General features: G+C 44.5%; 3 protein-coding genes across 4 annotated transcripts; 1 reads left to right on the plus strand and 2 right to left on the minus strand.

Annotated features, from left to right (window-relative positions):
* The first annotated feature begins 96 nt into the window (after positions 1-96).
* On the plus strand, positions 97-8,607 carry abcg5 (ATP-binding cassette, sub-family G (WHITE), member 5). Its single transcript, XM_084709626.1, has 13 exons — positions 97-277; positions 599-720; positions 837-973; positions 2,690-2,788; positions 3,035-3,167; positions 4,172-4,311; positions 4,395-4,524; positions 4,634-4,847; positions 5,111-5,316; positions 5,578-5,716; positions 6,614-6,799; positions 7,048-7,160; positions 7,367-8,607. Exons 1-13 carry the CDS (start codon positions 105-107, stop codon positions 7,546-7,548), a joined length of 1,974 nt encoding a protein of 657 aa, XP_084565752.1. The 5' UTR covers positions 97-104; the 3' UTR covers positions 7,549-8,607.
* On the minus strand, positions 8,569-12,478 carry dync2li1 (dynein, cytoplasmic 2, light intermediate chain 1). 2 transcript variants are annotated; one of them, XM_084709629.1, is made up of 13 exons: positions 12,354-12,478; positions 12,035-12,164; positions 11,861-11,895; positions 11,585-11,654; positions 11,259-11,347; positions 10,922-11,117; positions 10,769-10,837; positions 10,599-10,676; positions 10,361-10,440; positions 10,007-10,077; positions 9,828-9,925; positions 9,656-9,748; positions 8,569-8,831 (listed from the first exon to the last, which is right to left on the minus strand). In XM_084709629.1, exons 1-13 carry the CDS (start codon positions 12,365-12,367, stop codon positions 8,769-8,771), a joined length of 1,086 nt encoding a protein of 361 aa, XP_084565755.1. In that variant the 5' UTR covers positions 12,368-12,478; the 3' UTR covers positions 8,569-8,768. The 2 variants fall into 2 exon arrangements, with proteins under 2 accessions (XP_084565755.1, XP_084565754.1); XM_084709628.1 differs by having other exon boundaries at positions 12,035-12,167; positions 12,354-12,477.
* Positions 12,479-12,782: 304 nt separating this feature from the next.
* LOC146268564 (uncharacterized) lies at positions 12,783-14,996 on the minus strand. The gene is made up of 2 exons (XM_084710086.1): positions 14,729-14,996; positions 12,783-14,604 (listed from the first exon to the last, which is right to left on the minus strand). Exons 1-2 carry the CDS (start codon positions 14,919-14,921, stop codon positions 13,721-13,723), a joined length of 1,077 nt encoding a protein of 358 aa, XP_084566212.1. The 5' UTR covers positions 14,922-14,996; the 3' UTR covers positions 12,783-13,720.
* Positions 14,997-15,021: the final 25 nt, after the last annotated feature.

The following is a 15,021-nucleotide window of genomic DNA, read 5'->3' on the forward strand; positions in this document are numbered from 1 at the left end:
AGAGGCAAATTGAACACAGCGAAACAACACAAATACAAAATCACACTAGCATAACCAAGTGCGCTCATTCTGCACTGGTCCGTGGGTGTCCGGAGGGCTGAGAGATGAACGGAACGTACTCCATGGAGGCCGTTGAAGAAGAACAGACGGCGAGGGCCAGTTTTAAGGAGTCTTTCAAGTATGTCGGGGACAAGAGCGTGATGAGTAGAGGAGCTCATGCCGAGCAGCTCGAGCCCTCCTGCGGACTGAGTGTCAGCAAGATATCCTATACTGTCAGGTGAGGGTGTCTGGGGGTCTGTTTACACAGTCACGCAATCTCTGATAAACTAACCATACCATCATTGTAACTCTTTAAAACTTCCGTACATCATGAAGACATTTTCCACTTCCACTTTGTTAAAGAAAAAATGTGTTAAAGTTATTGTTGATTACCGGCCAGTAAAAATTGAATGTGTATAATGTATCTTAAGAAACACAACTGTTTACCACATCCTTTTAAAACTTGTACCTGAACCTATGCAAACTAATTCAAGGTTACCTGTGTCTGTCTGTGTATGTGCATGTGTGTGTTTGTGTGTGTGTGTGTGTGTGTGTCCAGTGAGCGTTTGGGCCCCTGGTGGGATCTTCCCTCCTACAGGAAGAAGTGGACTCGTCAGATCCTCAACGATGTCTCCTTCTATGTGGACAGTGGTCAGATTATGGGCATTCTGGGAAACTCAGGTACAGTGTACATCGCTGTGAAGAACCATCTCCTTTATCGCACAGCCCTGTACAGAACCATCGCTCAACCACACCAGAACTGTGTGTGTGCATGTGTGTGTGTGTGTGTGTGGTAGGCTCAGGGAAGACCACCCTCATGGACGCCATCTCAGGCAGGATTGGTAACGCTGGTGTTCTCCTGGGTGAGGTAGCCATCAACGGGAGGAAACTGAAGAGAGAGCAGTACAAAGACTGTTTCTCCTATGTGCTTCAGGTAACCCCATGTGCTCCCTCAGCACGGCGTTAGCCAGTTAACACACACACACACTCACACACACACAGACACACACACACTCACACACTCACACACACACACACACACTCACACACACACACACACACACACTCACACACACACACACACACACACACACACACACACACATGCAACCTGCAGGTTAACACACACACACACACACACTCACACACACACACACTCACACACACACACACACACACTCACACACACACACTCACACTCACACTCACACACACAAACTCACACACACACACACACACACTCACACACACACACACACACACTCACACACTCACACACACACACACACACACACTCACACACACACACACACACTCACACACACACTCACACACACTCACACACACACACACACACTCACACTCACACACACACACACACACTCACACACACTCACACACACACACACACACACACTCACACACACACACTCACACACACACACACACACTCACACACACATGCAACCTGCAGTGCACGGCCCAGTAATCTGATTTATGCTAATTCACTCCAATTATCTCTTAACAGTGTGCGTGTCTGTGTGTATGCTCTTGGTTATGCGTGAGCAAACGGTCATCCCTGTTACTTATTTCGCCGTTAATTCGTCAGTACCGCACTTTATCTGATAAGTGATAACAGTGTGTATATGTTTGTGTATGTACCTGCTTGTGGCTGTGTGTGTTTATGCTGGATGACATTTCACTGAGCTTTGGCCCCGCGAAAGCTGCAGTGGTAGAAAGTCAGAGTGGGTGAGAGGTCAGGGCCGGGGTAACTATCGGTCACATCCTGCTCTGACTGAAGCAACGGTGGCCTGGCTGCTGGGGGAAATGAACTTGAGTTACAGACAGACTCCTCGTATGCTAATCTCTCTCATGGTTATCCATGTGTATCCACGGCATGAATTAAATCATACCCCGGTCGCTGGAAATAATCTCTCCACTCTGGAACAGATAAAAATCCTGCCGGCTCGCGGAGGGGTTCTGTATTAGGCCGGTCATTAACTTTCCGTCCTAAGCCGCCAAGGAGGCGGTGATATTAAATTTCTCAGTAATTAAGAAGGACTGAGGAATTGGGGTTGGAAGTGTAGCAGTCCAAGCACCTGCCGTGTTAATTAAGGTGACTGGCAGAGTCACCAGGTTCACTGCTGTCTCCAGTCCCTGTAGGGGAGGGAGTGCTGATAAACAGCTCTACAGTCGTTTCACGACACACACACACATACACACCATTTTGCTTGGAGCAGTTTCAAATAAACTGTGAACTAATTTCATCCATGAGACAGACAGAGAGGGAGAGAGAGAACGTTGGAGAGACTGGGATAGAGTTAAAATACAGGAAGGGTTGATCAAAATTGAGAGAACATAAAGTTGTTGTACCTGATTTAGCTTCTTAGGTAAGAGTCTACTCCTCTCCTCTTACCTCTCCTCCCTTATCCTCCTCTTACCTCTCCTATCCTCCTCTTACCTCTCCTATCCTCCACTTACCTCTCCTATCCTATCCTCCTCTTACCTCTCCTATCCTCCTCTTACCTCTCCTCCACTTATCTCTCCTCTCCTCCTTTCTCCTCTATCCTCCCCTCTCCTCTTACCTCTCCTCCCTTGTCCTCCTCTATCCCCCCACTCCTCCCCTCTGCTGACCTCCCCCTTCCACCAGAGTGATAACTTGTTGAGCTACCTGACAGTGAAGGAGACCCTCTCCTTCACGGCCCAGCTGGCGTTGAAGGGACACTCTGCTGAGCTCATCCAGAAGAAGGTAGGTGGTCCATGAGGCTCCCCTGGCCCCCACACCACCCTGCTACCACCACAACTGCACACTACACACCACCCCGTGGGCTTCTAACACAAACAGACTTTAAACCATTCGCAAATTCTGTCTGATATTTGAGGTGGGCTTCATTTACTTACCCAGCGCAGCATCCGCCCTGTGAGTTCCGACATTCCACAGAGCATAGGCAGGGATGATGTCATTGGTGAATGTAAACACTGATCATGGACACAGGTGTCGTCCGTCATGGCGGAGCTGAGTCTGGGCCATGTGGCTCACAGCGTGATCGGAGGACGGATCTTCCCAGGGATCTCTGCGGGGGAGAGGAGGAGGGTGTCTATCGCCAGCCAGCTGCTTCAGGACCCCAGTGAGTACAAACAGGCTGTCTGTGGCTGTGCCCGCTCAGAATTACATTACCCAGGAAGAAGCCTCTAAAAGGACATGAATATATTATTATTTAACGTTTGAAAATTAGAATCATTAAAAGGGGGACTACGTTTGTGTATTTCTGATACAAGAGCGCCACCTGGAATAAAAGAAAAAGTTCATCACAGCCAGTCCGTCTCTCGTAAAGTATTAAGAGAGGTTAGCCTGCTGTGGGAATAAAGTGACTGATGGCAGCAAAGGCAAAAGGAGGAATGGAGGTGATGAAAAACAGGGTTATCACACACTCTGGATTAAGACAGATCCTATGGAGAGTGGTGGGGGTGGTCTTGGGGGGGTCCCAGGTGGACTTTATCAGGGCCAGGGGACCCCCCAGGGGGGTCGAGGGGTCTCAGGCTTCATTCAGGATTAGACAGACCACTCTCCTTTTGAATAGTGGGCCGCAGTAATGAGAGTTTCCATTCGCTGCCTCTTCAATCAACCAGGAAATGAATTAATCACACACAATTAATGTTTCTGCTAATTCCACTCAGCCTTCATATAAAGAGGCAATCTTTTAATTGTCCTAATTAGAGAAATTAACAGAAAAAACATTATCTTTAACAGAACTTCCCCTTAGAGAGGTCTGTCCCACTTAAAAAAGTAAAGCTTTTAAAACTTAACACCAGCTGATTTCATTTCTTTTGTATTACTTCTGTTTTGTGTAACTTAAAGGCAGGGTCGGTAATGTAGAGATGCACTTTTTGTCATATTTGCTCAAATAAACTTCACATCCTAATAAAATGATTAGACAGGCTACTTATCTGTCTAGCTACCTACCTCCCAGCAGTAGTCAGGCAGAGCGTTTATGTGTTTTAGGGGAGTGGCTTTGGAGGGAGGGGTGGGATATTTAGATTTGAATCCTTTCAAACTCAAGCCAAAGTTTCTAGGTTCACAAAATGTACCAATCCTGCCTTTAATGTGCTTAACATGGCAATGTCATTACAGAGGTCATCCTTCTGGATGAGCCGACCACAGGATTGGATAGCATGACCGCCAATCAGATCGTGGTGCTGCTGGCAGAGCTGGCCAGGAGGGACCGTATCGTCATAGTGACCATCCATCAACCACGTTCTGAGCTCTTTAGGGTGAGAAAGCTTGGAGCTGCCTCCATCCGAACTTCGACTGTGAATCTTTTAGTGTTGAACGTCCGTGTGTTTCTGCGCCTCAGGTCTTCAGCAGAATCGCCATCATGAGCAGAGGAGAGATGGTTTTCTGTGGGCAGCCGGGTGAGATGGTGGACTTCTTCAGCCAGAGCGGTTACGAGTGTCCCGACTACTGCAACCCTTTTGATATCTACGGTACCGAGCACTGAGCTTCACCCGACTCCATTCCGATGTACGGCCTAACTATTACCTGTCATCAGCCCTGACCCCTGTCTCATCCAGCTGTCCTCTGATTGGCTTCCAGTGGACCTGACGTCGGTGGACACTCGCAACAGCGAGAGAGAGGCCGCCACCTACAGCCGCATGCACGACATCACCTCGTCCTATCAGAGCTCAGAGATCTACCTGAGCATGCTGCGCCAGATCGAGCAGAGCAGTCTGAGGACAGACAAACCCGGCATCCCCTTCAAGAGCACAGAGTCTCCCAGCGGAATCACCAAGCTGGCTGTGCTGCTCAGGTCAAAACACTGCTTTTTTCCCCCCTCCACTGAAATATGAATTGAGAATGAATGAGATATCGAATTTTCCATACTTTTCTCTCTCTCTCACTCTCACTCTATCACTCCCTCTCTCTCTCTATCACTCCCTCTCTCTATCTATCACTCCCTCTCTCTCTCTCTCTCTTTCACTCTTTCTCTCTCACTCTCTCTCACGCTCTCTCACTCTCTCTCTATATCACTCTCTCTCTTTCTATCACTCCCTCTCTGTCTCGTGTGTGTAGGAGGACGGTGAGGAACTTGTCCAGAGACAGGATGGGCGTCCTCATGCGTCTGTCCCAGAACCTGATCTACGGCCTCTTCGTGGCCTTCTTTGTCATGAGGCTGGACCTGGACGTCACCAAGGGGGCGGTGCAGGACCGGATAGGCATCATCTACCAGTCCATGGGGGCGTCACCCTACACGGGCATGCTGAACGCCGTCGCTCTGTGTGAGTGTCCACCGTGATGCCTTGCAACCGCGTGCTCTACCCTACCTGACAGTGTTATAGGGTAGGAGACACGGGTAGCAGTGCAGAGCATGGACCAGTGATTGAAGAAGAAGAACACACACAGAAAATCACATCTCCACACAGACAATCCTGAGGAATACCCTACCTAAGCACCGTTTAAAGTGAAATCATGAAAAGATTGACCCTTACGCCCCCTTATGCTAACCCTCTGCTCTGTCCTGTGTGTGTGTGTGTGTGTAGTCCCTGCCTTGCGAGCTATCAGTGACCAGGAGAGTAAGGATGGTCTGTACAGCAAATGGCAGATGTTCCTGGCCTACATCGTCCACATCCTCCCCTTCAGTATTGTCAGCGTGTTCATATTCTCCTCCTTCCTCTACTGGTAAGAGTGTGTGTATATTAGTGTTTGAGTGTGTGTGTGTGTTCACTAGGAGGAGAATACTCTTTTCATGTATGTGAATATGGCATGTACAATGATTAGGGGCGGACTGGCCATCGGGGATACCGGGGGAATCCCCGGTGGGCCGACGGGGTTGGGATGGTCCAAAATACCGGCCCACTTCCATCGCTTACTGGCCCTCCCTCTGACATCACCGGTACCTCCAGCTATTTTCCTTTTACACAGCTTGAACACATATCATTTGCTCTAAGAGAGTTTTATACTCCTCGCGATCTGTATTCACACTCAGTTTTCTGAAATGTGTTCTTACGGACTTCAGACGTTCAACGTAAGAAAAGATACATGTATATATAATGTAATTTCTTTGTCCAAAATAATGTAAAATGTATGCACATTTGTTCAAGTAGGCTACTGATTGGTCGATACATGCAATGCATTGAGTGGGCCGCGCCGTGTATTGAGTGTGCCGGAGTAACTGGGCCACTTTTTCCCCCAGTCCGCCGCTGACAATGATTACATTTAATTTTTTTTCGCTTTCATCCGCTTTCATCCACGATTTCATTCGCGACTTCCAAGAGAGAGCTTTACAAAAGAGCATAGGTCACTGATCATAACAACGAGGTAGTCCTAAACACTGCAAGCAGCCAAAACATGAAGCATCATGATCCAATCCTCCTCTTACATTTAGCAGAATATCTTATCCAGAGCAACTTTTAGTAAGTACAGGGACATTCCCCCGAGGCAAGTAGGGTGAAGTGCCTTGCCCAAGGACACGTCATTTGTCACGGCTGGGAATCGAACCGGAAACCTTCTGATTAATAGCCCGTTTTCCTAACCGCTCAGCCACCTGACCCCCACCTCCTCTTCCCCCTCTCCCAGGACAGTGGGGATGTTCCCTGAGACGTGGCGGTTCCTGTGTTTCGCAGCCGTGATCCTGGTCCCTCACGTGGTGGGTGAGCTGCTGACCCTGGTGCTGCTGGGCGTGGTGCAGAACCCCAACATGGTCAACAGCGGCGTGGCGCTGCTCAACGTGGCAGGCATCATGGTGGGCTCTGGCTTCCTCAGGTGAGACCATGACCCAACAGGTGAAGCGCTGCTGGAGATCCGTTCTGGCCGTGTGGAAGTTGTCTGTACGAATTACAACTCGTCCTTCAGTTTGCTTGAGTTTGAGATTTTCCGGCTATGTGAAGGTTCTGAGGTTCCAATTGTGAAATGGAACCCACAGTCAATGTGTTTGTTTTCTAACACTGCCTGTTAGAGCATGGTTGAGAGAAGAAGCCAGTGCTAAGTTTGTCCCTCGCCCCCCTCCGTAGGAGCACCCAGCAGATGCCTGTGGTGTTCCAGTGGCTCAGCTACCTCACCTTCCAGAAGTACGGCTGCGAGCTGCTCATCGTCAACGAGTTTCACGGTCTCAACTTCACTTGCAGTAAGTGACACACAAAACCAATGGTCTTTCCAGTAAACACTGTCGCATCTGTTTAAATAGTTGCATTCAAAACTACAAAGACATATCTTATGTTTAGACATATCTTTGTGTTTATATCTAAAATGTCCTACGCTTTTAGAGTTGTTTTAGAGCAGGGACTATCCGCTATCTAATTCCTGTCCCTTTGTGATGACATCATCCCCCAGGTCAGACCAGTCTTCCCGGCGCATGTCTAATCACAGATGGAGGTCAGATCATTGACCAGGGTTACCCAGGAGCTCTCTCCCGCTTCACTCTAGACTTCCTCCTGCTCTATGCCTTCCTGCCTGCCCTGGTGCTGCTCGGGGTTATCAGCTACAAGATCAGAGACCACCTCGTACGGAACTGACAGACGACCACTTCCTGCCTGAGTCTGTCGTCATCAGCACACAGCTAGAGGACGCTTGTCTTTGTACTGTAGCCACAGAAACAAAGATATTCACTGTCCTCAGGGCATAAGGAAATAAAAAGACAGATGACATGGTGCTAACACAGCAGTAGAGGAACACTATCCCCCAAGGGGAAATCGTTTTTTTTTTTTTTTTTACCTCAGAACAATCCATAGAAACAGTAGAGATGCGTTTTAAGGCCCTTTCAGATCAAGGAAGATAACGACAACTATAACTTTAAAGATATCGTTTTTTTGAAAAATTATATATATTAAAAATGATGTAGCATAGTCCAGTCCACACCACAACGATAACAACAAACTATATAGAGGAACGATAACGTTGGGATCACTTTCAAAACCTTTTTTTTTCTTCATCTGATGAACTTGGAAACATTGACAACCAATCAGAATCCATCTGATTTTTAAGCGCTCGTGCGTACATACAATGACTGCAACGGTGATAAGAGTACTTTTCCACATTCTTTAGCTAAATGCTCTGGTTTATGTTGCTGTAGTAGGGCTATTGGTGTGTATCTTCAGTTGCAATATCCTGCTAGCTGTATGTAGATAATTTGTTTTGTGACAAAGGTGTGAAACATGGATCCCAGGTTAAACTTGGACCCCATTTTAAACTTGGACGTATAAAATGGTGACACTTGTTGGATGGTGAATTCACCTCTTTACAATTTATATGAATTTATTTGTATTTTTATTTCAATGTAAAAAAGAAGGTTCGAGGTTCAGAAATTCAGTTTGCACAATATTTTGAATGTTGTTTAATAGCTGTTTGAATATGAGCAACCAGAATTTCTGAACCTTGAATTATTGGATCGGATTAGATTTTTTATTGAAATTCACATTTAAAGTGTAAAGAGGTCTAATTCAAAATAAACAAATTAGGTGGTGTTTAAATGTCAATATTACATATTCAATCCTTTTTAAAGTTCAAAACATTGTCACTGATATGCTTCCATATGAAACTGTTAGAATAAATAATTTATTTTACAAAATACATAAGACACCTTTTGAAGGCAAAAATATAACTCATGCATGAATGGGTCGTTATTTTCAGGATATAAAACAAGTCTTACAAAACATACTACACAAGGACAAAGGGAGGTACAAGTTTCAGACAACTTTCTCTGACTATCCTGGAGAAGTACATGTGGCCTGTGCTGTTAGGAGTCCAGCTGTAATCCCTTCCAGGACTTTGAGGCGTTCCTCTTGTACTGCTCCAGTTCCTGTACATAGAGGACACAGTGCCATTCAACATCAGTGGAACCACACCTGCTATAATATGTAAAAGACAAGCTCAATCAAAAGCAATGCACCTAGTTTTCATGAAATGAAAAGAACACAGTTAAAACAAAGAGTTTAAAATTGCTCTAATGCAGTGTCACTTTAACTCAATACATTTACGAAGCTTCTCTCGATTGAATAACATACGTGTGGCATCTTAGCAATCTGAGTTGACACCAGGGAAACTCAAAGATCAAAGGGACACACTTTGGTGTTAAATATGAACCCACACACGTGTTTGTGATGCATATGCCCTGTGTTTGGATAGCCTGCCAGTGGCCAGACACGTGTTCAAATCTGCCCCACGATACAGTCTGGCTGGCAGCGACAGTCCTTGAACATCTTTACTCCTATTGGCTGACCACACCCTTGCTAGCACTCGCTGTCCAATGGGGAAGCTGGAAGCACAGCCTCAGGTGAGGTCTGTGATAACACCTTGCAGACAGTTAAGGAAGGGTTACTCAGGTCTAAATCCCATGGCTCACTGACAGTGCCTTTATCTTGCTCCAGCCTCACCTGTGGGTCATTACTGCACATTAAACTGTTACATGACCAAGACAATCGTACTTAGGGTACTGCCGGTCAGAGTCAAGTGATACTTTGTATCATAGAGTACAAGTCGTAAAAAAAGATAAACATAGATGTAATGGATTGTTAAACTATTACTACAAGGAAGATCTTGGGTAAGTTATAAGAAGGTTAACGAATGGACCAATGAGGTGTTGATCTAGAGTCTGCTGGTGATCCGGAGTCATGTGGTTTGTACCTGATCTTTCTGGATCCTCATGGCATCTATCTGGGGTTCACTGTACTGGGGGTCCCAGGCTGGGTCCTTCAGCTCCTTATGGTCACTGGTGCTCTGGAGGACCAAAAGAAACAAGATCAGGGAGAGTAAAAAATACATATTAAAAAAAAAAAAGAAGAAGAAAAATGATTACCTCAGGCGGGAAGATTCGCTCAAACACCTTCTTCCACAGATCCAGAGGGTTTCTGGCATGAAGAGACCCGATGTCCACGTCTGGCGTAGGGGGTGAACCTGCAGCAGGCAACGACAGATACAATCAAATAAAAAACTACTTTCTGACCACATGGGGGCACTAAATAGACCGAACCTCACCTATCTGGCCGAGAGAATCCATTCCAACAGGGACGATCAAGGGCTTACTGGTATCACATGACACTGACTTGCTGATGGGACAGAGGGAGACCACAAGTTGGTAACAAATGTAAGATTAAGAGTAGAACACTTTCCCAGAGACGCACAGTCCCAGGACACGTCCTGAAGGCCTATTCCATCCCATACACCTACTGAAACATGGATCTAAGTAGCAGGTGCTATGCTGACTGACAGCAAAACACACAGGGGTCTATAACAGCAGATTGGTGTGTTTGTGTGTGTGTGTGTGTGTGGGGGGGGGGGGGGGGAGCACAAACAAGAAGATGGTGGCAACTAAATGGCAGATCCACTCACCTTCTCTCAGCTCCAAAAGCAAGGTGTGTGAAGAAACTCTTGGTTTTAGACATCAGGCTCTCTGACTTGCTGCTGGTGAACTGGAGGAAGGAGGAGTGGGATGGAGAATGAACAGTGATAGCTAGTTAGAGGCCCGTGTTCAGAAACTATCAATATTAACTGCTTGTTTCGGGTCAAGTGTTTTGTAGTGACACTCGATGGTGATATCGGTGGTGGCATAGCTGAACTGAAACCTTACTATGAGAGATGCTCCATAGTAGTGGGCGATAAACCTTAGGGTCTTGCAGATTGCTTTCCTCTTCTCAGAGTCAAAGTCCTGGAAAATAGGGCGAGGGTTTATATGAATACAGTATATTTATAACTTCATAACCCACATTTAAAAAAAGGTTGTGTAATCCTAAAATTTACCTGAAATATATCAAACTTGGTCCCAACTATCAACAGCGACACTGGGAATGGGTCAATCAACTCCCTGTCCTGTGTAGGGAAGGAAGCTTATGATTGACAAACAATAAGGCATCACCAATGTTTTTTTCTACGGTCAGTGTTTTGAGTTCTTACAGGGTGGTCTTTAGGGAGGACTCGCGGGGGGTTGTTTGGGGCCTGATGCTTGGAGCTAGCCTGGGACTCTCCAGTCCTGCGTGGCTGGGAGCAGGCTTTCTCTACCTGGGCACGAGTCGCTTGCAGCAGCCTCTCCATGGTGCCCCACATGGAGTTGGGTTTGGACAGGTCAAGGACCAGGACCACTGAAAAAGCCCTGTGACCAACACACACACACACACATTAACAGTGATAGAAATAGTATACAGGCTTTCACCTTGAATATGATGGAAAATCCAAGATACATCAGGTGACACCTCGTCGCTGTAGGGTAAAGTAAAGATCAGATTAGGCTGACCTGACATTGTCAGCCGTGATGGGAATCTGAACCAGCTCTGATAGGGAAGTACCTCCACCCAGCTCCCAGAGGTGGACTATGTCTTTAGGCTGGAATACAGAAGGAGACCCAGGCATAACATCTAAGCACATTACAGGGCATTCAGTATAGGCCATTCAGGCCAGTCACTAAGAAGTTCTTCTAACCATGTACTATATGTTTGATTATATACTCAGTCATGAATGAATAGGATATTTATGCTCAGTCATGAATTAATAGGATATTTATGCTTTTAATTATTTGTCTTTAATTAACTAGCTTCCATGCTTTTAAATAGGGTCGCTTACTGTGTTGTGTCCTCGCGCCCGTCTCCCAAAAGTGTACTCGAGAGCTAGCGTGGGTTTCGGAGCTTCATCTCTGGGAGACACCGATATTATAGGTTATTTACTTACTATGTGTACCAATGTATACGGTCCAGGATCAACTCAACAGGTTTTCGCTCATATTGGAACTCTGGGAGAACCGTGTCACATTCCTGCATTTGTCTTGTGTATTAATGCGAAATGCACAATATTTGACTTGCAAATTATCAAATGCCACATTCCCGTGTCATCGATACTCACCGTTCAAGGCATCGCAGTAAGATCGAGGTTTTACCCTAAAATTGTATTGAAACGATGTTAAGTAGACAAGTTCCAAACCCGTACCACCCGTACCAAGCTAAGGTTACAGTATCTTCAGTATTGTGTTGCAGCCTTAAATACTAGTAGCTAGTAGTTTTAGCGACTGGTGCTTACCCCTGCCTTGTTTCCCATAAAGAAAACGGTCCTCTCGTTGAAAACGGTCCTCTCGTCCTTGCCATCCTCTTCTGTCGACCCAGTGTCCCGACTATAAACTTCTGCGGCTGCCAAATCCCACAGCGTGTCACTGCTTTTCGTGCAAAAGAACAAAATGTTGAATTAGCTAGCCTACTACTACAGCACCATAACTGAATTGGCTACGGTACAGCTAGCTTAGCAGTATCATTAACGTGACAACATGCTAGCAATCATAGCTTGCAAATATTACGAGATAAATTAAAATAGCGCTACCTAGTAATATTTAGACGGTATTAACCTTATCTTTGGCATTGAATTTGACTTAAATATTTCCTAGGTCTTCGGGTAAAATGTAGCAGACTTTCCTGACGTAAACACATTGCCGTTGCGCTAGGCAACGTCGCATTTTGATGCTACAGTTCTGTAAAGAGGAATTGTGGGAAATGTATTTAAATTTACACTTTTAAACTGGCCTTCCTCAAAAAGAACACCAGATAAAACACGAGGACACTGGAAAACACGCATACAAATTTGATGGATTATGAATGCAACTTTCATATGAAGTGTTAAAGTGTTTTATAATTGTATAAAACCTTCTGGAAAGTCACTTGTCTAAACATATCTTGAAGCAACAGACTATGTATAAACACAAACAAATGACAAGACAAATTTTATAACTTTTTTATTTGGTCTTAAGTGCTAATATAAATGGACAATAACTTGGCTTCTGGCAACTGGATTGGATCACTATTACCAGGTAATGTGATTAACAGAAAATAATCAGATAGACCATTAAAGTGGTATTGATGCATTGATGCTTCTATCCAACATGTTTTCTTGGTTTGTTTTATAAAAATAAATAAAATAAGTTGTTTCCCATAGCAGCATTTATAAATGTTTGCTCTCTTTGCCACAAACATGGAACATGTGGACTTCCATTCAAAATGAGCTCTGTACTTCTACTTGATTGAAGGAAAAACGTTTTGTGTGTACTTTAGTCATCTCTGATGTATACATGCTGCACAGTATATACGGACCAGGAAGCATGCTCAGTGTCTTATAGAAGTCAAAACATCTTAAAGCAATAGACTGTTTAAAACAAAACAATCAACCAAATATAATTCTGTTGAACCATATACATCTGGTTTATTAAATTCTGCTTATATACATTAATAATAACTTTGCTTTTAGCAAATTGCTTGGATCATTAATAGCAGGGGCCTGTGAGCAAAAGGAACTAATTGGGTAGAGCATTCTGGAGGTATTGATGCATACAACCAATGTCAAATAAATAGCAAAATGTAGTTTCCCATAGCAACATTTGTAAATGGTTTCTCTCTCTGCCACAAAAAGGATGGCAAACATGTGGACTACTACTACTCAAAAGAAGCTTTTCATAGACCTTCTGGCAAAGAAACATCAAGGAGTTTTTTTTTTGTATTTCTTTGTGTAAATCTTCAAATGTGAAATCAGCACTGACCAAAAATAAATACAATGATAATTACATATATATTATATATATATATATATATATATATATATATATTATATAATAACTATTTTTAACAGAAAAATACTTTATTCTTTTATAGGCAGTTGTCATTCATGTTCCCACTATCCCTGTGACAAATGCTCTACTCCATGGATGTATGCAACTGATGCACTTTATCTGGTGTCAACTTTGGTGTCTATGTGCCCACTAACTACATCTTTCATGTGAGTGTTCATGTGTATTTTCAAACTAGACTTATGTCGAAAGTTCCTCCCACATATAGTACATGGATACGGGTTCTCTTGTGTGTGGATCCTCATGTGAGTTGTCAAATTTCCAGACTCTGTAAAAGTTTTGCCACATACTTTACAAGCATATACTTTATCACCAGTGTGAATCTTCATATGCATGTTCACGCCAGACCTATGACGAAACCACTTCCCACATACAATACATGGAAATGGTTTCTCCCCTGTATGAATCCTCATATGAGTATTTCGATTTCCCGCCTCGATAAATCTTTTGCCACATTCTTTGCAACTATAAGGTTTCTCACCAGTATGAACCCGCATGTGGTTTCTCATGTTAGCTGTGTGGCTAAAACATTTACCACAAACAGTACAAATATATGGCTTCTTCTCATCAACACTTTCAACTTTTTGACTCTGACCTACAGAAAACGTAGGACTTATTACAAAAAGTGTCTCGCGGGTCGATTCGTTTTCCTGGGGTGTCTCTCCAAAGTTTGGTTTCATCTGCTCAGCTGTGCAACTACTGGGTTGAGAGAGTTTGTATCTGTGTTCTTCACCTCCCACATTAACATGTGAAGAATGAGCTTGGTCTTCATCATGCCCTCTGTCAGCATTGACATCCTGCTGTCTTTGAAGCTGAGCTTCTCCCTGGCAGCTCCAGAGTGACACGTCTTCCTCTTCCTGTTTAATCACTACGAGATCTTGGATCTCCTTGTTTATGACTTGAGGTATGGGGCTCTTGTCATTGCGATGCTGCTCTGGGTGTACCTTCTCAGAGATAGCACGAACTGTGAGCGGTTGGGGGTCTGCAAAGGGTCAAGGAAACGTGTGTAAAGCCTCTTTCCATGACAAATATAGTTGCAATGAACCGCATTCCAGATCACACCATGCAAATAGCCCTAGAACAAATGCAAAAAATAAATAACCTACCAGATCTATGAAAAAAGTTCATGGAGTCGCGACTGCTGTCCAGCATTCGCCGTAGGTTATCATAATCTCTTCTTGAACAGGCAACTTCGTGTTGGTATTCTGCTATTGTTTTTTCAACCACACCGAATATCTCATCAGCTGCCGCTGCAAGCCGCTCTTTCACAATCATTCTAAGCAATTGCATTTGAGCCATTTTTAAGTAAACTACAGGGTGAGTTCCCTAAACACTTGTGTGCAAACAAAGCACTGAGCACCAGTTTTGTTTTATTTTTTATTTGATCAAAGATGCAGTG

Source organism: Hypomesus nipponensis, chromosome 11 (assembly GCF_054491055.1).
Source record: "Hypomesus nipponensis isolate SF chromosome 11, ASM5449105v1, whole genome shotgun sequence".
In the NCBI taxonomy this organism is placed as follows: Eukaryota; Metazoa; Chordata; class Actinopteri; order Osmeriformes; family Osmeridae; genus Hypomesus; species Hypomesus nipponensis.

Excerpts from the sequence above, each read along its gene's own strand:
- dync2li1 (XM_084709628.1), bottom strand. Across the intron at positions 9,926-10,006 it reads GGATTCTCTCGGCCAGATAG|GTTCACCCCCTACGCCAGAC; the intron begins GTGAGGTTCGGT and ends TGCCTGCTGCAG. Across the intron at positions 8,832-9,655 it reads TGAGGATCCAGAAAGATCAG|GAACTGGAGCAGTACAAGAG; the intron begins GTACAAACCACA and ends CTCTATGTACAG.
- LOC146268564 (XM_084710086.1), bottom strand. The coding sequence starts at position 14,921 with ATGGCTCAAATGCAATTGCTTAGAATGATTGTGAAAGAGCGGCTTGCA. Across the intron at positions 14,605-14,728 it reads GAACTTTTTTCATAGATCTG|ACCCCCAACCGCTCACAGTT; the intron begins GTAGGTTATTTA and ends GACCCTTTGCAG.
- abcg5 (XM_084709626.1), top strand. The coding sequence starts at position 105 with ATGAACGGAACGTACTCCATGGAGGCCGTTGAAGAAGAACAGACGGCG. Across the intron at positions 278-598 it reads AAGATATCCTATACTGTCAG|TGAGCGTTTGGGCCCCTGGT; the intron begins GTGAGGGTGTCT and ends GTGTGTGTCCAG. Across the intron at positions 721-836 it reads GGGCATTCTGGGAAACTCAG|GCTCAGGGAAGACCACCCTC; the intron begins GTACAGTGTACA and ends TGTGTGTGGTAG.